This window comes from Perognathus longimembris, chromosome 23, assembly GCF_023159225.1.
Source record: "Perognathus longimembris pacificus isolate PPM17 chromosome 23, ASM2315922v1, whole genome shotgun sequence".
In the NCBI taxonomy this organism is placed as follows: Eukaryota; Metazoa; Chordata; class Mammalia; order Rodentia; family Heteromyidae; genus Perognathus; species Perognathus longimembris.
Genome location: NC_063183.1, coordinates 11,374,748 through 11,395,217, shown reverse-complemented (window position 1 = coordinate 11,395,217; position 20,470 = coordinate 11,374,748). Strand labels below are relative to the sequence as shown.

The 20,470-nt window shown below is 50.2% G+C and overlaps 1 protein-coding gene across 9 annotated transcripts in view; it reads left to right on the top strand.

The window, feature by feature from the left end:
• Window positions 1–20,470, top strand: part of Clec16a (C-type lectin domain containing 16A) — a 150,871-nt gene that overhangs the window by 77,055 nt on the left and 53,346 nt on the right. For all 9 annotated transcript variants that reach the window (XM_048333044.1, XM_048333043.1, XM_048333040.1 and 6 more), the window contains one exon: window positions 923–1,043. In XM_048333044.1, coding sequence (XP_048189001.1) covers window positions 923–1,043 — 121 coding nt within the window. The remainder of the gene's footprint in view (window positions 1–922; window positions 1,044–20,470) is intronic.

Sequence of the window (20,470 nt, the reverse complement as noted above, 5' to 3'; positions counted from 1 at the left end):
TCTCCTCTCTGCCCAGCACAGTGCCTGTCTAGTTACTAGACCACCACCCCTTTATGGAGCACTGTGCTGACCCCTCTCCTGTAGCCTTAGCCCAGGGCTGGCTCAGCCTGTGAGTTAGAGGTTTTGTGCCCATGTCACAGATGAGGAGAGTGAAGCTTACAGCAGTTGGGCTTTGCTTCAGCATAGTAGGGTTGCTGGGTCTAGGACAGCCTTGTCTGTCCCTCTGGAAAGAAACCTGGAGTGCCTCTCTTCCCTGCCCTCTACTTCCTGGCTCTGGTTGGTGGCGAGCCTGCTCTTGGCTAACCGCTGCTTCTTGCTCACACTTCTGGGACTCTGCCTCTGCAAATGCCCAATAGCCACACTGGGTTCTGACAGACATCTCCTGGGCCAGGAATCCCAGTGCCCATGGGGCTGCCTCTACCTCCAGCAGATACACAGGGGAAATCACCACACCTGTGCCGCCTGCCAGTCCTTGGCCTCACCATCAACATACTCTTCATCCTAAGGCCAGGGACTGAGAGATGGAGGGACTCCCCTATGGTGGGGTAAGATTTTTCAATGGCCTTAACCAGTTCTAAAGCCCACATACACCCCACACTCCCGTCCCAGGCCTCCATTCAGTAGCAAGGCCTGGAAACACGTCCTAGTGTTTTGGCCTCCATGGTCTGGGGCTTCTTTGGACAGGCAGGCTGGGATCTTGGCCTTTGGCAGCCCGCTCCCCTCCCTGGGTCTCAGTTCCTTCCCTGTGTGGAGTGGCTGAATGCTGGACAGGGATTGTGGTGACCAGATGACTTGGGGTGAGACGCTGGCAGATGCAGGTGTTCAGTGGAGGTGAAGTGGCCTGAGCCCACGCAGGGTGTGGTCTGGGCACCTCGCCGAGCTGCCCCTGCAGTGTGCTCCCAATGCTCTGTCCTCCATCCAGGCCATCCGGGTGTTCTTCATGCTGCGCTCGCTGTCGCTGCAGCTGCGAGGGGAGCCGGAGACACAACTGCCGCTGACTCGGGAAGAGGACCTGATCAAAACTGATGATGTGCTGGATCTGAGTAAGTGGACCGGAGCCTGGGAAGCTGGTGGGCAGCAGGGGGGGGGGGAGTAAATGTGGTACAAGGGGCATTTTGTCCTGCCGCCTCCCTATGCCCACCGTGTGCAAGTGGCATGCTTGTCCTGTGAAAAATGGGAAGGATTCCAGGCACCTGAGTTCAGCCTTTGCATTCTGCTTCCATGGAGGCCAGAGGGTGCTGATAGGGCTGAGCTGGGCACTGAGAGGCTTGGCCAGTGCCCCGTCTCCACGTAAGCTGGGCACACGGTGTGACTGAGGGTTTTCTGTGCGGGCTAGTGATGGGTGCTCTGCTGGTTCCAGCTGGAAGCTGGCAAAAGCATGTCACCAGTGCCGGGCAAGGAAGGGGGCTCCAGAGATCCAGGAGCTCGGCCTCTAACCTGGAGCTGTGCCTTTGGGCATCTGTGCTCAGTGTTCCCCAAAACAGGAGGCCAGGGCTTGTTGTTAGTTTTGTTTTTTTATTTATTTGAGATAGAGTCATACTGTGTAGCCTGAGCTGATCCCGAACTTGTGATCCTCCTGCCTTACCCTTCTGAGTGCTGGGACTGCCTGGTTCAAAGCTGAGATTTAACAGTGACAACAGGTATAAATTCTGGTTGTGTTCCCATGTGCCATGAGGCATGTGCACACTGAAGGATGCCCTGATTTTCTGTTCAGTAAAAGCATTGTTGAATATTAGGGATCTTTGGTTATAGGAGAAAAACTCACAGAAAACTCTGAATCAACTGGCCTGTGGAAAAAAGAAAGGGAGATGGCTGTCACTGGTTCTGCCTTTAGGCATGGCTGGATTTGGGTCTGGAAGCAGTAGCATCAAAAAGTTGCCCTTCTCTAATCTTGGCTTTGCTTTCCTCTGGTCTAGCTTTATCATCAGGAGGCCTCTCATTAGATAGTGGAGAAATGGCCACTGGCAGCCCTAGGATTTGCTGTGCCAGCTAAGCATCTTTGTCAGACAGGAGGTATAAAAAGTCTGGGGTAGAGGTCTCACTGTCCTGGTTCAGGTCATAAGACCATCCCTGAGCTGGGCAGTGGTCAGGGAGATAAGAGGCTGGCTTCTTGAGGTCACCAACCCCCCCTTAGGCAGAAAAATGGGGTCAGGTCCTTCTGACCTTGTCACTTAAGGGTGACCAGGGAGGCACCCTTACAAAATGCCAAAGAGGCAAAGGCCAGGCAGTGGGAACCACAGATGGCTGTCCACTGCCAAATATGAGGCATCATTTCTGTACAGTAAATTCACCAGCTTCAGTGTGTGCTTCTGTGAGTTTTGGCAAGACTGTCGAGCTTTGTAACCCACATAGACCCCTGCCCTGCTGTGTCCCCTTGAGCAGATGACTGAAATCATCAGAGCCTCTCTTTCCTTCCTTGTAACATGATGATGTTTGGAATTGGGGGTCAGCTTGGTGGGCAGAGTGCTTGCCTAGAGTTGCATAGGCCCTAGTTTCCCTCCCCAGCCCAGAACTTGAGTGAATAATTTTTAAAAGGGAGTGGTCTTTCTGGGCTACAGGGTTGTCTTCAGGGTGAGTGAAGTACAGGCAGTGTGAGAAACATACTGTGTAGTATGTAAGAGGCTCAGCACATCACTGTCTGACCCGCTGGCTGAATGCCAACTGCTCACAAAAAGCCCAGCACTCACTGCCTGAAGACACCTACATGGTTCTCAACAGCGGTGACTGCACGTGTCACCCACTCTCACTCTGCCTTTTCTAGTGCTTTCTGGCCTTCCTACGCCTCCATCATGGAAGACTGAGAAGCCATGCCCCCTCTGTGCCCTCTGCCCATCTCCTTTGCTCTATCCTTCTTGACAAATGGCCCCAGCAATTTCTGTAAGGGCTTGAATTGTCACAGTTGCTGGCATCATAGCCAGTCCTTCTCCAGCCTGATGTGTGTAGAGAAAGGGACGCAGCAAGGCACCAATCATGTTTATGTCTGTGAATTGGAATTAAATTCTGTGCTGGGAATCAGCATTCCCGCCCCCTCCCCCTAGAAGTGGCCCACTGAAAGGAAGGTTAAGAGTATTTCACTTATCAATTCTAATCGGTCCAATTGCTAGTTGAGATCACTTAGCTGAGCCCTTTTGGGTAGTTGGCCATTAAGAAAGTAATGGCTGTCTGTCTTTACCCTGCCTAATTGCAAATTACCTTTGCTAAAGAGGGTGATGCTCAGAAAATGCTGGGGATTGTAAGTTTTAAAGGCATATGGTACTAGAATAAAGTGCCTGGGCTGCTGGTTGACTACTATTTTGCTTCACTTTTGGTGCTAGTGAATACTGGGGTTATCACCTTACTTGCAGAGCACCGAGTGCTTTCTGTGTGTATTTTCCATTCCTCAGTTTGAGGAAACTGAATCTGGGAGACAGATTGGGGATTGGTTACCCCCATTGTCTCCTTCAATAAGGGCTTACAGATAGAGCTGTGCACATTCAGGAAGCAGTGACCGGAAGTTTATTTACTGACCTCTTTGTACTGCCACTTTAATAAGAAACCACCATGTGAAGAATGCTCCCTTGAAGCTCAGAGCAAGTGTTTGCTGGCCAGCAGTGGGTCTCTGGGCACAGGTGGCACCAAGGATGGATTCTTTCTAAGAGCACCAAAGACAGGGTCCTGCTCAGGAAAGAGGCATGCTAGCCTTTTATTTAACTTACTTTCACGGTTCTAGGATTTGAACTCAGGGCCTGTGCTTGCTTGGCTTTACTTGCTTGGCTGGTGTTCTACTTGAGCCATGCCTCCAGCTGTACACTCCCAGTTCTTGTTCCATGTTTGAGATGCAGCCCAAGTCCCCCTCTTTATCATCCTGTAGTGATGAATATGAAGGTGACTGAATGCCATGAAAGGCCTGATTATTTCCCCATGCCTACCCAGTTCTTGCATTGTCTCTGCTTTGCCCTTACACCCTGGCGCACAGTTTTGAGGCACCATGGATGTCCCTGGCTGCTCCTCTCTATGCCTAGAGAGTTGTTTCCAGCAACAGTAGCTCCCCAAGCAAGTTATGTGGTTTAATTGTAAGTCCATGAAAATGAGAGCTCATTGATTTGTCTTACAAAGCTAATGACAGTTTTGTGGTCTTGTCTATCAATTCTGGAAAATTCTCTGTTAGCTTATTTTGCTGATGTCCAATCATGGTCATGTGCCGGATTCTGATGAAAATGAGAACATAGTTAGATGATGATGATGATGATGATGATGATGATGATGATGATGATGATGGATTCTGATGAAAATGAGAACATAGTTATATGATGATGATGATGACGATGACGACAACAACAGTCAAGAAACAAGCCAAGGGGCTGGGGATATAGCCTAGCGGCAAGAGTGCCTGCCTCGGATACACGAGGCCCTAGGTTCGATTCCCCAGCACCACATATACAGAAAACGGCCAGAAGCGGCGCTGTGGCTCAAGTGGCAGAGTGCTAGCCTTGAGCGGGAAGAAGCCAGGGACAGTGCTCAGGCCCTGAGTCCAAGGCCCAGGACTGGCCAAAAAAAAAAAAAAAAGAAACAAGCCAAGGGCTGGGGATATGGCCTAGTGGCAAGAGTGCCTGCTTCATATACATGAGGCCCTGGGTTCGATTCCCCAGCACCACATATACAGAAAATGGCCAGAAGTGGCGCTGTGGCTCAAGTGGCAGAGTGCTAGCCTTGAGCAAAAAGAAGCCAGGGACAGTGCTCAGGCCCTGAGTCCAAGCCCCAGGACTGGCCAAAAAAAAAAAAAAGAAAAAAAAGAAACAAGCCAAGCCCAGGATGCAAACTACTCTGAGCTTTCCAGAAACATACGCATTTGGTCTGGGAGTATAGCTCAGTGGTGGAGCACTTGCATGCATGAGGCCTGGACAAGACATGAAAGGAACTGAAAACATGAAAATGTCATGAAGATCCCTCTGACAAGAGAGACAGGGCAGGACAGGCATGCTCTCCTTAGCTAAAAGATGCTAGTGCAGCATGACAGCTACCTACCTTGATTGTTCTTGGAGTGAAGGAAGTGAAAACAGCTTTAAAGAACAGTTTCTAGGAACTGGGATGTAGCTCAATGGCAAAGCACTTGCCTGGCAAGTGCAACATCCTGGATTCGATCCCAGTACCAAAAAATAAAACAGAACAGTTTCTGGACATAGGTTGATTTGTATGGGGACTTGTGATTGGTCAGTGTAGCTGAGGTCAGTGTTCCTCACTTGGGATTGGCTAATATACCTGAGGTCAGTGTCCACTTCCTATCTGGGATGATATCACTGTGGCTCTCAGGGAGTACATCCTGTTTCTTAGTGAGGACTGGCTCGAGGTTGTAGAGTAGAGTGTCTGACGCCTGCCTCTTTGGGGTGACTCAGAAAAGGAAAGTGTGTGTGGAGGGTATGAGGGAGGAAGTAAGTGCAGCCCCTGGTAACAGTTGGTGAATAGAGGTGAAGGGCGTGTGTGTCCATTGGACTTTCCTTCCTCCGGCTCCACTCCTCCCCATGCACACTTCAGAGGCACACCTCCAGCTTAGTTTGTGTCTCTCTAGTGCCTGCTGCAGCACCTGGTACACAGTAAGCACTCAGAAAAGGTTCGTTGGACTGGAAGGATTCAAGCTTAGCAGTCACTTTAATTATTTGTAAACATAGAATTGGCATTGCTCAGTACTGTCTTGAGTAACTTAAGGCAGCTGGATTGTGAGTTGAAGAATGCTCTCAATGCATACATTAGAATAGTCATGTTTCCAGTTGACATTTCTCCCCCACAAATGAAAGAACCCCAGATCTTACACCCACCTGGGCAGTTTCTAAAAATGTAGATCAACCCCAAGTCATTTGCCTAGCTAATAGCTAGAATGTTTCTCCCTCCCTCTCTCTCCCCCCTCCCTCTTTCTCTTTTTTTCCCTTTTCTTTTTCTCTTTTCTTTTTCATTATTCTGCTATGAAACTGGGGCTCTGAAAAAAAATTATGTTTGAATTAAACCACCAGTTCTCTAAGGAAATGGAAAACATGGGATTAATGACATTTCCCCTCTCTCTATGAATTAGACTTTTTCTCCGTGGGCTTGATGAATAATGTTGCTGGCCACTTTTCAGAAATGAAGTAGAAATAAGGAGAAATGAAATTTGTATCTTATAAACTGACTGGAAATGTGATTATAATACAGCTGTCAGTTTTGTTCAAGTGGAAAAACTTTAAGTAAATCCAATTGCAACATTATTTGGTTCTTTTAAAGCAGGGTGATGTAGCTGTTTCCTGAGTATTGATTATTTGATTGGTACCTGTCTGCTGGACCTATTTTTTTTCTTCAGTAGCTCTCATTGATGTGGTTTAATGTATATTCCTGTAATCTTTCCTGTTTTATAAACTTACAATCATAATTGAGCTACATTAGAGAGACATGTTTTGCTGAGATCACAAGGTCACCTAATGATTGTGCCCTGTTTGGACACTGAAGTGGCTGTAGGACTCTCCTGAACAAGGCTCACCACAGCTGGGGAAATGGGAGAGATTGGGGTTTGAGCTCTTCCCTTCTTTGCCTATTAAAATGACTGTTTCTGCTGAAGACACTACAATTTGAATATTTTTTTTCAAAGCCCAGTCCTTCCCAACACATATGAAAATGGGACCATGTCCCTCCTCCTCCCAGGACAGCTGCAGGGGGCTTAGGTTTGCCCAAAAAGCAACATCTCGAGAGTCCTACCATTGATCTCATGAGCTGAGGCAGGCCCTGGACCCTGCCAAGGGTGGGGACAGAGTTCCTGCTGGTGGGCAAGTCAGCTCCAGCACCCTGAAGTGTCACACCCCTTGACATGTTTCTTATCCTCCCTACTTCAAACTGCTGTAATGGTATGTTACAGGGGTGTTGGGCTGAGCACAGCCCTGACATGACATCATGGAGACATCAATGAAGACTGTCCCCCAGCATCTTAGATATGACCCTCCCCAGGCAATAATTGAAAATCAGCCTCTGTGCACGCTCAGGCCGAAAGCCTGTCTCTGTCTCCTGTCTTCCTCTCCTTACAACCAGACACTGAAACAGATCCTGCCAAAGTCAGCCACAGAATAGGTGGAGAACCTGCCCCTTCTCCTGGTCTACAGTTTCTGTCACCCAAGCAGATGTCAGAGTCTTCAGAGGCCATGGCTTCCTGGCTCAGGGTCAGCTTCAGAGTCCATGATCACCAGCATGATGTGTGTCTGCCCACCTGTCCTGTGCTGCCTGGGCATACACAGTTCTGGAGACTTCCATCATGGGCTGGTGGCTCCCCAGTGGCCCCAGCTCTCCCTCAACCAGCTTCACTGATGACATCTAGTCTGCAGGAGAAGGGCAGCATGAGCCGCCACAGGAAAAGGAATTGGTGGGAGAGTTGGGTTGAGGAGTAACCATGCATTTCAAGACATCCCTCCCTCTGGCCCACTCACCAAGGCTGTCTGGAGCTCTGCCTACAGGTCCCAGCCCTGAGCTACCGGCTTCCCACCTACCACACGCCCACCTCTTTCCAGCAGGCCCAGCTGTAAGGAGCGACATAGTGGCTGCCCAGGCTTCATGAGGGAAGGTTGGCTTCTGGCCCTTTATCTGATTAACCACAGAGCACCCAAAACAAATCTCTGGGGCGACTAAACCAATAACAGAGAGCCTGACCTTTATGAAGATTTCAGAAGAGGGCCACCCTCATGTACCACCCCTCTCCTAGCCGCCCCCCTGCCACCTCCCCCAGTGTCTCGCCTGCTCACCAACACCTCCCTGCACCCACCCAATTCTCCTCTGGCCCTCCCAGCTAGAACTCCACAGGAGGCTCTCTGGAGGCCTGGAGAGCAGCCTCTCAAGGAGAGGTCAGTGAGCTGTGCTGATTGTTCAAATAATGTCAAGTGTTCTTCACCATACTAAATTTATAAGAAATATACGGGGCCAGGCACTGCTGGCTCACACCTGTAATCCCTAGCTACTCAGGATCGTGACCCAAAGCCAGCTTAGGCAGGAAAATCTGTGAGACTCTTTTCTCCAGTTAACTTCCAAAAAGCCAGAAGTAAGCTGTGCCTCAAGTGGTAAAGTACTGCTCTTGAGCAAATAAGCTAGGAGACAGCGCCTAGATACTGAATTCAAGCCCCCCCTGGTAGGGGACACCATTTTTTATGCCAGCTTAGACCAACTTCTCTCTTTTAGGTTCTCATACAGAAAAACCCAGGGCACCTTCCCTGCTTTTCAGCTTGGCACATCCAGGTTATCTCTCGCATTCATCTTCCTTCCATACCCCATACCCACCCCTTTGAATTGTATAATGCTTTTGCATTTTTCTAAAGGCAGTTGGGGTTTTCCACGGCTGAGCAAATCCAGGAAATACTGCATGTCATTTAGATGCCTCCCGTTAACCTTTCGCCTTTAACTGGCTTCTCATAAAAGTTGCTTCTTGCCCAGCTCCGCTTTGCATTCTCCAGGGCTGTGAATGTGATGGAGACCTGCAGCTTTCTGTTCGCCCTCTTGCTTCTTCCTGGGGTCTTGCAGTCTCCTGGCTTCAGCTGCTTCCCCTCCTGCCACAGCACCCTTTGCTCGGATGCAGTAGTGAGAACATGTACCATCGAGTGACCCAGGCGGGCACCCACGGTCTCCTGGGGAATTCATTGCACAGCCCACTTCCCCTTCCAACTCTTCCCTCAGCCCTGATCCTCCCACCCCACCATCCCTCGGGTAGTCCTGGTCTCTACCTACTGGCAGTCCCCCAGCTACCTCCCCCAGGACTGGCACCCAGCCCAGCCTGCTCTCTTCTCCCATCTTCTTTACCCAGCCATTGTATCCTGCTGCCCTCCTAGCACAGCTCACTGATCCCCAAATTCTCCTGGCATCCTGACCCTAAAAGGTTCAGGTACCATCCTTCACAGCCATCCAGCCCCCATACTACCCCCTTGCATGCACTTAAGTTCTCTAGCCAGGGTGGAGTGTTGCCAGCCCAAAGGGGCCAGGGAAATCTTAACCAGATGCCCAAGTTCCATTTTGAAAGGATCCTTTCTCCAAGAAAAGGATAGGAGGGCTCATTCGATCAGAGGTGTGCTGCAGAACGCTACTCTTCAAGTTTAAAAATGAAGCAAAGCCTGTGCTTTTGATCATATAAAATAATATTTATCAAAATAAAAAGCATAGCAGTTAGGGATTAAAAAAAAAACACAACAACAATGAGAACATTGTTGACTGTGATGGAAGCCTAGCTCGTGCCCTTGCCTGGTACTTTCCTACCGTAACAGCATCCCCACCCCCTTTGCTTGGCTGGCACCCTACCATCCTGAAGCTCTGTGTAGACAGATCACTCCCAGCAAAACCTAGAGATCACGAGATCTCTAGTTCATAGCATTTCTGGCTGTATTCTGATTGTGTGTGGCTGTTTGATTTGCTTCAATACCAAACCAGTGAGGGGCTGAAACCCCCAGCTCTGTTGACAGTTGAATTCCTGACCATGTAGTGGGTGCTGCCGGCGCTAGAAGAATGGAAATAAGAATGGAATTGGACCAGACCCATAGCTGAGGACATTGGCTTTGTCAAAGTACTGAGCATACATAGTACCAAGTGCAAGAACATGCCTGTGAAAGCAGCCATCCTGGCAGGCGTCTGACATGGCTCCCCACTTCGGTTGGCCTTTTATCCATAGGGAAGTTGGAAAGAGATCAAGATTTGATTGGAGGGCCCAGCTGTGTGAGTCATCAGTAGTAGAGGCAGGCAATTTTAAACTCTAAAGGTCAATCGATACGTCAGAATACAGAGTAAATCAGCTTCTTCAACTGCTGCCCTTCCCTCCCTTGAAAAGCCTGCCCTTGGCCTGTGCTCCTTGAAGACGCTATGGAGGAAGAGGCAGCCCCGGCTGGGTGGTCATTACCTCGAGGAAAATTAATGCCCCGCCATCAATCCTGAAGGCAGGAAGGGCCCACAGCCAGATGGCTGTGCATCGACTGGAATAACTCACAGGCTGAATGGGCCTGGGTTTGGGGAGGCCTCTCCTTGGCCCTGTGCATAAATCAGCAGCTTTGTGCACAGAGTGGGAGCCCATGTCAGGGCTGAGGGAAGGAAGCCAGCTCTAGAAGCCCCTGCGGGGGTGGGGGGCAGTGCCATTGTCTGAAAGGGCAGAAGACATCCCTCTGTCCCCTTCTCAGCCAGGACTCTGCTTCAGATGGACCCAGAGCCCATCTCCTGTGTCATGGTTGTAGCAGAAGAGGGGCTTTTAGCCAGGCAGTCAAGAGCCTCCTTTTCACTACTCAGACCGTAATTGGCTGGTTAGGATGCATCTGTGGCTGGTAAAAATCACTGCAGAATGGTTTTCTTGAAAGCAAGCAAGCAAGCTTGCCTCAAGTGGTATGCCTGGACCACAGATACACAGCCAGGTCCCAGGCCAGCCACTCACTATGAGGTTCCCGAGCAGGAAAATGCATTGAGAGGTAGAATTATGTCCATTCTGCCTGATGAGCCCTTGGTGGGCTGTGTTCTACAGCAGTGGTGGGCTGAAGTCAAGCAAAGAACAGCCTCATTGTTTGGAAGGTAAGCAGCTTGGTCGCACAGTGTGTGGAACCCTGGTCTCAGTATCATGTGCTGTGCTTGTGAGCCCAGGTTATGCCATGGTTTCACATTGAGCGCTCTCTGTGGCTTATGTCTTGTTCCCTCTGGTCCCCCCCACACACATGTTCAGCAGGATCCCTGCCCCCCATTCACTCGTCACTCAGGCGAGGCTGCCTTTCCACAGGTGCACCACCTGGCACCTGCCCATCATAGCTAAGAAGTAGAAAGGAAATGCTTCAGCCCCAAGGGGCAGGAAGCCCCAAGATGTCAGTGACCTCACCCCACTGTGAGCATGGACTGTTGTGGCCATGCTACCCCTGGGGAGTCCCTTAGCTCAGCACTGGGTGTCTGGGGAATCAGAGCCCCCAGCCCCCACTCTGAGGCAGGAAGAAATCTGATGAGCACAGACTGAAATTGAAAGGAAAGGGGGAAGAAGGCAATAAATTCGGCCTTGACAGACTTCAGGATAGGCAAATCCTGGGCAGACTCATTTGGCTCAGGTAAAGGTTGATTTGCAGACAATTGTGTCCCTAAACCATCAGCACTGCTGGCTGACTGTCAAGTCTCAGGCTCACCCCGGAAATGACCTCTGGTTTCAGGAATTGACACTTCCTGTCCCCTCACTGTCCCCACCTCCCCCATCCTGGGAAAAAGAAAAACTAAGGAATTAGGAGCACAGTGGGGCTGCCTGCCCTGCTGCAGGGTGACTGGACTCAGTTGGGCTGACCTAGAGAAGCTAACCTGGGTAGCCAGGCTGAAGCCATCTTAGTGAAGACTGCAGAGCACGGGAGTACAAATTTGGGGACTCATGTTCCTGGATCACAGTGCCAGCTCTGTGCCCCTAGGAAGTGACTTACCTGCCAAGGCCTTCAGTTCCTCCTCTAAGAAGTGGACAGAATCATAAATATGAGCTGAGCTGCTGAAATTTCCACGGCTATGAAGATGAGGGACACTAGCCATGTGTAACACAGCCACGTGTTGCCATGATTACTGTGGCGCTTACATGTGGTAAGGCTTCCCTTCTGTCCAGGGAGCTCTGACATCCTTGGTTCTGGGGCTGCATGCAAGCACCAAAGCAAAAGATAAGACTCCAGGAGTGGGTTCCACTGTGCCTTGACCCAGCATGGTGGGAGGAGCTCAGGCCAGCCCACCAGGATCACTTCCTACCTGCTCCCTCCATAGCCTGGACTAGCATCCTAACCTCATGCATGAAATGGGGGTAACTGAAAGTGCTATGCTGTATAACATTTCAGAATAACTCTCAAAGTTAAAGACATAACCATGGTAGAGAGAGTGAGGTGGTGGGATGGAGAGAGCCAGGTTGTTTCATACCACTGCCCAGAAGAGATGCAGCCCAGCCTTCCGAAGCCACCTTCTGCAGTCTAGTCTGCTCATCTCCCATTGAGCAGAGGCAGGTCTAGGCCTGGGCACTGGACATCCCCATGTGGAGGTCGTGGAGTCTCACCTTTGAGATATTTGCTGTGTCAGAGAACCAACTGTGCTTACGTAATACTATTCCCACTCATAGTTTCTCTCTTTCATGGCCAGGTCAGCTGCTTATGCTCATCCTAATCTTTGCCCAACAAGTCATGTATAACATCTTCTCACTACCTGTGGAGCTAAACATGAGTGAGATAAAGTTTCACATCATTACCGTGTGCCAAAGAAGGCCGGTTCCATTGTCCCTGCAGCCTCTGCCTAAGGTGTCTGTGAGGTCATCACCAGTCCTGAGAACAGGGCTCAGGGATGCCACAAGGAAACCCACCTCCCCACGTCATGTAGCAGTGGAGGGAGAGGCAGTTTTAAGAACCATATTTAATATTCAGTATTATTTTAATTTGTAAAATGAGCCTAAACTACTTTAGGAAAGTTCTCTACCACATAAACCATACTTCCCTCTCTTTTGGTCATTTTGCCTTTTGAGACAGTCTTGTCAGCTTTGCCCAGGTGGCCTAGAACTTGGAATATTCCTACCTCTGCCTCCTGAGAAGCTGGGATTACAGGCATGTACCCCCTTGCCGGGCCTAAACTACATGTTGTTTATGGTCTGTAGATATTAAATATGCACTGAGTCTTCCTGGAAACAGCTGTTTCTAATTAGGCTAGGATATGGTTCTTTTTTTGAGTATTAACAACATCCAAATCCAGGTTCTTTTAGCCTAGGCAAGAAAGTTCTATGCGTCTCTCCTCCAGGGAGGCCAGATATCAGGGAGAAACAAAGTTATCACAATCACCAGGAATAGACATTTCAAGTACCGGTCTCTTGCTGCCAAACTGCTGAACGTACATTTGTTAGCAAGCTCTTAGTCTCCTTCGCAGTGGGTACACTGAGGCTTAGAGGAAGGGGGGCTGGCAGGATTCAGCCAGTCACCAGTGAGGGAAGGGAGTATGGGGCACCGAGGAGGTCCCCTGGGATGACCCTATTGGCTTTTCAAGCATCAGTAGCTTTGGGGTTGCCTAGGGGCCCCTGTATCCTTCCAGAACTGCCTGTGAGATCTTCCAGTAGTCCCCTGGGGGCTCCATCCCAAGAGGGAGGGGACCTAGAGTAGATCATCATGTTGGACTGCTGGTCAGCACTTTCCAACAGGCTGGAAATGATGCCAGACCAGTGCCCTGTCAGAGACTGGAACATCAGTACACTTGCAATGCCATTTCCACCCCCACCCCCACCCCCAAGCTCACCTGCATGGGCCTCCTTCCTGGGCCCTGCCACTGAGCCCAGCCATATCCTTTCAATGTTTATGGATGTGTTTGGTGGGCCATCTGGTAATATAGGAGCACATCCACACTGTAAAAGACAAATAGTGCCCAGCTTGTGCAGCACACGCCGGCTGTCCCCTCCATTGCTGCCGGGATGCAGCCTCGCAGCCCTGGCTCCTGTGCCTGTACACACACATATGCGCATCCTGTGGAAAGAGTCTGCCTCACTCATTCAGCCCAGGCCTGGTACTTAGCAGGCCCTGAGCAAATATTTGCCAGTGAATGACAACAGCTATAGTTGAGGCTGTCTTCGTCTTGTGTTGTTTAGTTTGGCACTGTGTGCTGTTGCGTGTGGGGCATGTCAGAACACACAGGGGGAGCATACTGCACATGACTGTATTCAGTGGACATGTCCCCACCAACTGCTGTGCAAGCCACCCTGCCATGGGCATTGCCGTGCCTGCTCTCTCACCAGGTGAGCAGGAGCGGCATAGGACCTTGGTAGGAGAGTTCCTTGCCATGAAATCACCCCACTCAGAGTGAAGTACCATGATGTTAGTGATCGTTCTCATCCAGTTGCCCTCCCAAAAGGCACTGGCCACTGCCCACCTTTGTCATTTATGCCTGTGTGATGAGCTGGACCACAGCTGTCTGCTAAGCATTGTAGGCAAGATGGCCCGTGGTAGTGGGGGTTGGGGGGGTGGGGGAGACCTCCACCTTCCATATCCCAGGTGGTGGGGAGAAGGGATCCAGCTCAGGGAGGGGCATGGGTCACAATGCCAAGGCTGCCTGCCCATTAGGTACAGCTCGCTGCCTGGCTCAGCCCACCCAGCTGCTGCCAGGCACCACTCCAAGCCCTGGATCTGTCTTGTTGGTTCTGTCCCCACCTTTGCTCATCCAAAAGGTTCTAGAAAAGACTCCTATCTCTGTGAGCATGTTTCCAGGCCACGTGGCTGTGTTCTCTCACACATCCACAGAGTCTGTTCAGGCGTTCCCGACCACCCGCTCAGCCATTATTTTAAAATGGTCCCAGAATCACACTTGCTTTATTATTTCATTCTCTGCCAAGCATTTCATGGCATCAAATAATACACATTCCATACAATCTTTAGAAACAACCCAGAAGGGAGACCTGCTTTGTTAGAACCACACTTCAAAATCACTCGAAAATTTGGGGCTTGAGAAGAAGCTGGAAAATGCTTCATTTTTTGGCTGTTTGCATTCACTGACTGATTCGTGGAGCCAGTCAGGAAAAGCCACAGAGCACAGCCCTCGGTGACGAGTGTCCTCAGGCAGAAGAAGGAAACATTGATGGACATGGTCCTTGCTGCCACGGAGCCTCCGCGTCTCTACAGTGGCGCCTCTTCCAGGAACTCCTGCCGGCCCCAGCCGGCCTGCACTCCACGTCATGAGGTGCTTCTGCTTTCAAAGCCTCCTTTCTCAGTACAGGCCTGAAGCAAGCAGTTTGCTCTGTGTGTTTATATCTACCCCCAAACACACCAAGAACCGCTGCTATTAAAAGCAGCAGGAGATTGATAACGCGTGTTGAGAAAGAGATCACTTATTTCACAGTGTAAAAAGGAAGTTGTGTGTGGCACTCAGTAAAAGTTCACAGGCCTTCCAGCACGCAGGAGGCAGAGGCAAGAGGATCACAAGCTTCAGTCTAGCCAGGGGGGTGAGGGGGTGGGACAGGGAGGGAGGAAGGAAGGAAAGGAGAGAGAGAGAGAGAGAAATGGCAGGAGACCTTTGGCAAAATGAAGAAGCCCCAGTCTGTGGCCTGGACCCTGACACTTGGAGAAGCAGTGGATCAACAGACCGCACAGGCTGCAGTTCTGCCACTGGAGGCGCTAGAGCTGTGGCCAGCGGCTTCCTTCCTATACCCTTGAGTCTCAGGGCCTTAGCACACAGGAGGTAGGTAGAAGTGCTAGAGACATAGGAAGAGAGGTAGGTAGAGGCTGTCCTCCTAGGGTGAGCAGCCCAGGGACTTCAGCACATTCTTAGCCCACGCCTGACTTCCTTCATCTACAAGGCTTTGAACACAGTGCCTGAATCACAGCCCACCTCTGATATAGGTCACTGGAACTTTATACCTGAGGCACAAAGCCAACTGCCAGGCTTTCGTTTTGGGGAGAATGTATGAGGGTAACTGGGATTTGAACTCGGGGCCTTGTGCTTGCTCTGCATGCTGGCTAGGTTGGCATGGTACCACTTGACCTTTTTGCTATTTTGTTTTGTTTTTACTGGTACCAGGACTTGAACTTAGGCCTTAGGCACTGTCCTTTAGCTTTTCCCTGAAGGTTGGTGTTCTACCACTTGGGCAACAGCTCCACTTCCAGCTTCTTGCTGGTCAATTAGTGATAAGAATCTCACAGTCTTTTCTACCTGGGCTGGCTTTGAAGGGTGATTTCCAGATCTCAGCCCCTGGGGTAGCTAGGATTACAAGGCATGAGCCACTGGTGCCCAGCTTGCTGGTTATTTTGGAGTTAGAGTCTTAAGGTCTTTTCTGGTTGGATTGCCATTGGAGCACCATCCTCCAGATCTCAACCTCCTGACAGCTAGGTTGACAGGCATGAGCCATCAGCCACACTTCCTTTCTTTTTTTTTTTTTTTTGGCCAGTCCTGGGCCTTGGACTCAGGGCCTGAGCAGTGTCCCTGGCTTCTTCCCGCTCAAGGCTAGCACTCTGCCACTTGAGCCACAGCGCCGCTTCTGGCCGTTTTCTGTATATGTGGTGCTGGGGAATCGAACCTAGGGCCTCGTGTATCCGAGGCAGGCACTCTTGCCACTAGGCTATATCCCCAGCCCCACACTTCCTTTCTAAACAGCCCCATTCCTCTTTGCAGTACAAGTGTGCTCATGTCAGTGGGCCCTCGGAGGGTGTGTAGTGGACGCAGTGAGCAGTCCTCTTCACACACTGTTTGAAATCTTGCCCCAGCCTTTTCCTGGCTTGCAAGTAATTCTAGTGTGCTTGAAAGGTGTTTTACAAATACAAATTTGAGTATAACTGACTTTAGTTCTTACCCCCTAAGAACCCACAGACAGACTTTTCATCCTTTCCTTCCTTTCCCCACACAGTGGTGAGAGCTGATGTCTGGAGTTAGAATCTACCAGAACTTGAACCCATTATTAGTATGACCTTAAGCAGGTCCTACACTCTGGTTCTTAGTTCCCTCTCCTCCAAAATAGGGTACTTGTGGCTGTTACTTTATGAAACAAAAAGTACTCAATTTCTCTTGGGTACTTGCCAGCTCTGCAGGCCCCAGAGCCTGAGTCTGTCCTGAAACTCTGTCAGTTTCTCACCTGTCAAACAGAGGTTTCCTTTGTAGACCAAAAGGCACCTAGCTACCTCCCCACGGGGGTCCATAGTGGCCATCACCCTCAGTGTCACCTTGCTGTGTCACCTTTGAGTGACAGAAGTGACAGGCTCAAGAGCTCAGAAGGAAACTGAAAGGTGACATGAGTCAGGGGTTCCAGAAGATGGACCCAGATGCCAGCCTGAGAAGTTTCCAGTCCTTGAAGTGTGACTACAGTAAACAGAGACCAGCCTCCACCACCACAGGTGCAGGGCCCTCGGGGAGACAGGGAGGCGGCAGAGATGCTCTGTGGCTTAACGGGCCCTCCTGGCTCCAGCTGTTCAGCCCAGAGAGAGGCCTTGTCCTCAGGAGTGGGAGGGAGGCCTCTGTAGGCCCCACCTCCCCCGCCCCACCTGCGTTCCCAGTTCCCTTCTGAAGAATTGACCTTGAGTGGCTCTTTTGTATCTAAGTTCTCTAGAAAAAAAAAAAAATCCTCCCCTTTTTCTTTGAGGCCTTACTTGCCTGTCTGGGCCCTCCCGTCCCCCTCCCCAAATAAATATGCCCTCTTTCACTTCTCATTTCCCTACCACCTCTACCATGTCGTTTATAATACAACTCAAAATGTGAAAAAAAATTAGCTTTGCATGATTGCCATGAATTTGACATGAATCACATTTAAATCAGTAAAGTCTGTAGAATGAATCAGGTCGTGGTTATTATGAAGAAGTGGGGGAGATTTAAAGGAGCATGTGATGGGAAAAATTGTCTACCAGCAGTGGGCTGCCAGCGCTGGCTTAGCTCCTGCTGAACCCGGGATGCCTTTGAAGTAAGGACTTCCTTCTTGGGAGGTGTGATGCGGAAAGTCACATTTTCCATGACTTGTTTCTTCTTTGAACAGTTGCTAATCTTTTTGGGTTGGGTAATCTTTAAAATGATATGCTGTTTCAAATGTGTGAGCTTGGGATGTTTGATGTAAGTAGCAGGAAAATGTAGGTGGTAATGAATGTTCTGGAAGGTGGGAAGCCTGCCTTTCTAGGTCATGCTGTAACAGAGAAGAATGACAGGAAGGGGAGTAAGTGAAAGGATGGAGTGTGGAGAATGAACAAGAAACAGGTCCAGCCCTTTGTGCAATTCATATGCATCCAAAACAAGAGATGAGAGCTGGGCGCCTGTGGCACAGGAAGTTGAGATCTGAGGGTTATAGTTCAAAGCCAGCCCAAGCAGGAAAGTTTGTAAGACACTTGTCGCCAATTAACCAGCATAAAGTGGAGCTGTGACTCAAGTAGTATGATGCCAACCTTGAGGGAAAAAGCTAAAGCGCCTGAGCCCTGAGTGCAAACCCCAGGACTGGCACAACAACAAAATCTGACTAGGACTGTGGGGAAGGTATGTGACTTAGTGGTAGATAGGTTGCTTGCTTAGCACACAAGAGGCCATGGGTTCTATTCCCCCAAACAAACAGGCAAATCAAAATTGACTGTGTAACCCACATCCTTCCATGATTCTCTGCCAGGATTTATTGCCTTTTAGCTATGAGTTTTTCCTACTGGGAGTCCCCGTCCCCCCCGCCCCAATACTGGACCTCTGGTCTTGACATACAAGTCTAGCATAGACTCAGGTTTAAGTGCAAACACAGGTAGAAGGCTGGAGGCCAAGTTGTGAGCAGCAAGGCAATTAACACGCACTGTTTTCCTGATTTAAATTCAGAGCTGTGAGTAAACACATTTCATCCCTCATCTGCAAGATTTAATCAGCTCTCTCACCTTTGACAGATTTCTTGCTCTCCTTGTCTTCTGGAGACCTCCGTAAGTGCCTTTTAATATTTCCATCGTGTGTGTTAATCTTTCATTAGAATTTGATGTATCAGAAATACTTTTAAAAGGCTTAGCTCAATTAATTTCTTTCCCCGCTCTATTATTCTGCGTCCTTCCTTCTTTACCTGAATTGTTAATGGCAAAGAGCACTGACGTGTAAGGACTGAGTTCGCCGTTCTAATTAACTCCCGGGGTTGCCATCAGCAATCCATCAGGCCTGGAATGGTGTTCCAGCCTCCCTGTTTACTGGCGCTGTGTCAGTGAGTTCTCTCTCAACCTGGGTACCTTCCCAGCTTTTTGGGTCCTACTGAACATCTGCCCCTTTGGCACAGAGGAAGAAGAGGAAAAGAATTTTGAGTTACCTGGAGACTTACAGGTTCCTTGTATTGGAGAAGGGGTGTCCAGGCCTCCTGGTCAAGCCCAGCTGAGTCGGTAGTGTGGCCAGGAGTCCTGGTCCCCTCTGCCAGCCCCCAAGGGAGCGTGTGGGGAGGCAGTCTCCAGGTGATGCTGATGGCAGTGGGGTGACGGCAGCTGCTGGAACTCCCGGGGCTCAGGTCATCCCACACCAGTACAACAAGGCCTAAGAGCAACCTGCCACTCCTCGGGCTCAGTGGAAAGTGACATGATGTGCATGGAATGATGTGGAAACAGAATGAACATTTTGTGCCCACCATCACCCAGACAGCCCATCTAGGGAGAAGATGGGCACAAAAGTCGGGCTGTCAAGTATGCCGGTGCCTACAGGAGATAGTGTAGGGACGGGGAAGTCAACAGCAGGTAGCAGAGAGTCCTAACCAGTGTGGTGTTGCTTCTGAGTCACCTCATCCTTGAACAATTGTCAGCTTGCTCCTGTGATCTCGCTCCTTCAGCAGCAGCCTTCCGAGGCATGCCCCACCTCCCTCCCTCCCCCGCCCCCCCTCCAGGTCCCTTCCATCCCCAGTGGCACCAGCATCCTAAACTTCACCAATGCAGCAGTGGCCCTTGAGTGAGGAAATCCTGGGCCCATCCTGTCCTCCTAAGTCCCTGTTCTTCAGCCTTTTCAAGTGTCTGAACATCTCCACCCAAGTACTGAACATGCCTGAATAACTTTCCAACTTATTTCATTCACCGAGCCTGTCCTGCAATCCACAGGGCCTAGGTGGGGTAAAGCAGGCACCTGGAGTATGGTCTGACCAGTTGTGCCATGCAGATTAGCCTCATCCCCAGCATTCCTGTGTCCCCAGGGCCCATTCACTGTACCTGCTTGCTCTGTGGCAAGGGACAGAACTGGGCATGTTCCTCCCTGGGCTCTGCAGAGGGTGTGTTGGCTGAAGCGACACTGAGTCAAAACTCTGTGTGTGTGTGTGTGTCCATTCTCCCCCATTCCAGGTCCAAGAGCTCCCAGACCTGGATCAGGCCAATCACTCCAAGGTGTCTTGTGATGGGTTGTTCTACCCCGAGCTCATACCTACAAGTGGAGGGCTGCTCCCCACAGCGTGCAGGGGCTCTGTCTTCTCATGGCCTCCTCCCAGTGTCTCTGCTTCACCAACCTTGAGGAGTTGCCAAGCAGGGCAGCCACAGTTACCTGTGACTGCCTAAATTTAAGTAAATGAAAATTTGGGTAAAAATTTTAAATTCCGTCCCTCATTTGCCCTTAGCCACAATTAGGTGTTTCATAGCCATACGTGGTTTGGCTGAGTGAGAAAATTTAGTTCATGGAAAGTTAGGTAGCCACACAAGTTTGCGCTGGACAGCACAGGTGTAGGAGGACATTGCCATGGATGCAGAAAGCCCTGTTGGGCCATACCGTGGCAGGTGGTGATTCAGTCAGGAAGAAGAAAGTGCAGGCTCTGGAGCCTTCCAGAACCCCAACTCCTCACTACCAAGCATAACCACTGTGCTCAACCCAACCAAGCCCCAGGGGCCTGTCCTGCCCACTGGAAGCAGGAGGTATCCTGACTAATTGGGGGTGGGGTAGATCAAGGATAAGAACAGCAGAGATTGCCCCTGTGCAACCTTGTCATTGTCAAGGGGCTGAGTTTGGTGTCACCCCTATTTACAGGAGGGCTGTACTGTTTCAGAACTCAGCGCAGGGCAGGAAGGTGAAGCAGCAAGGATGGTGGTAGTTTATCTAGCCAGAGTTGCACCCGGGG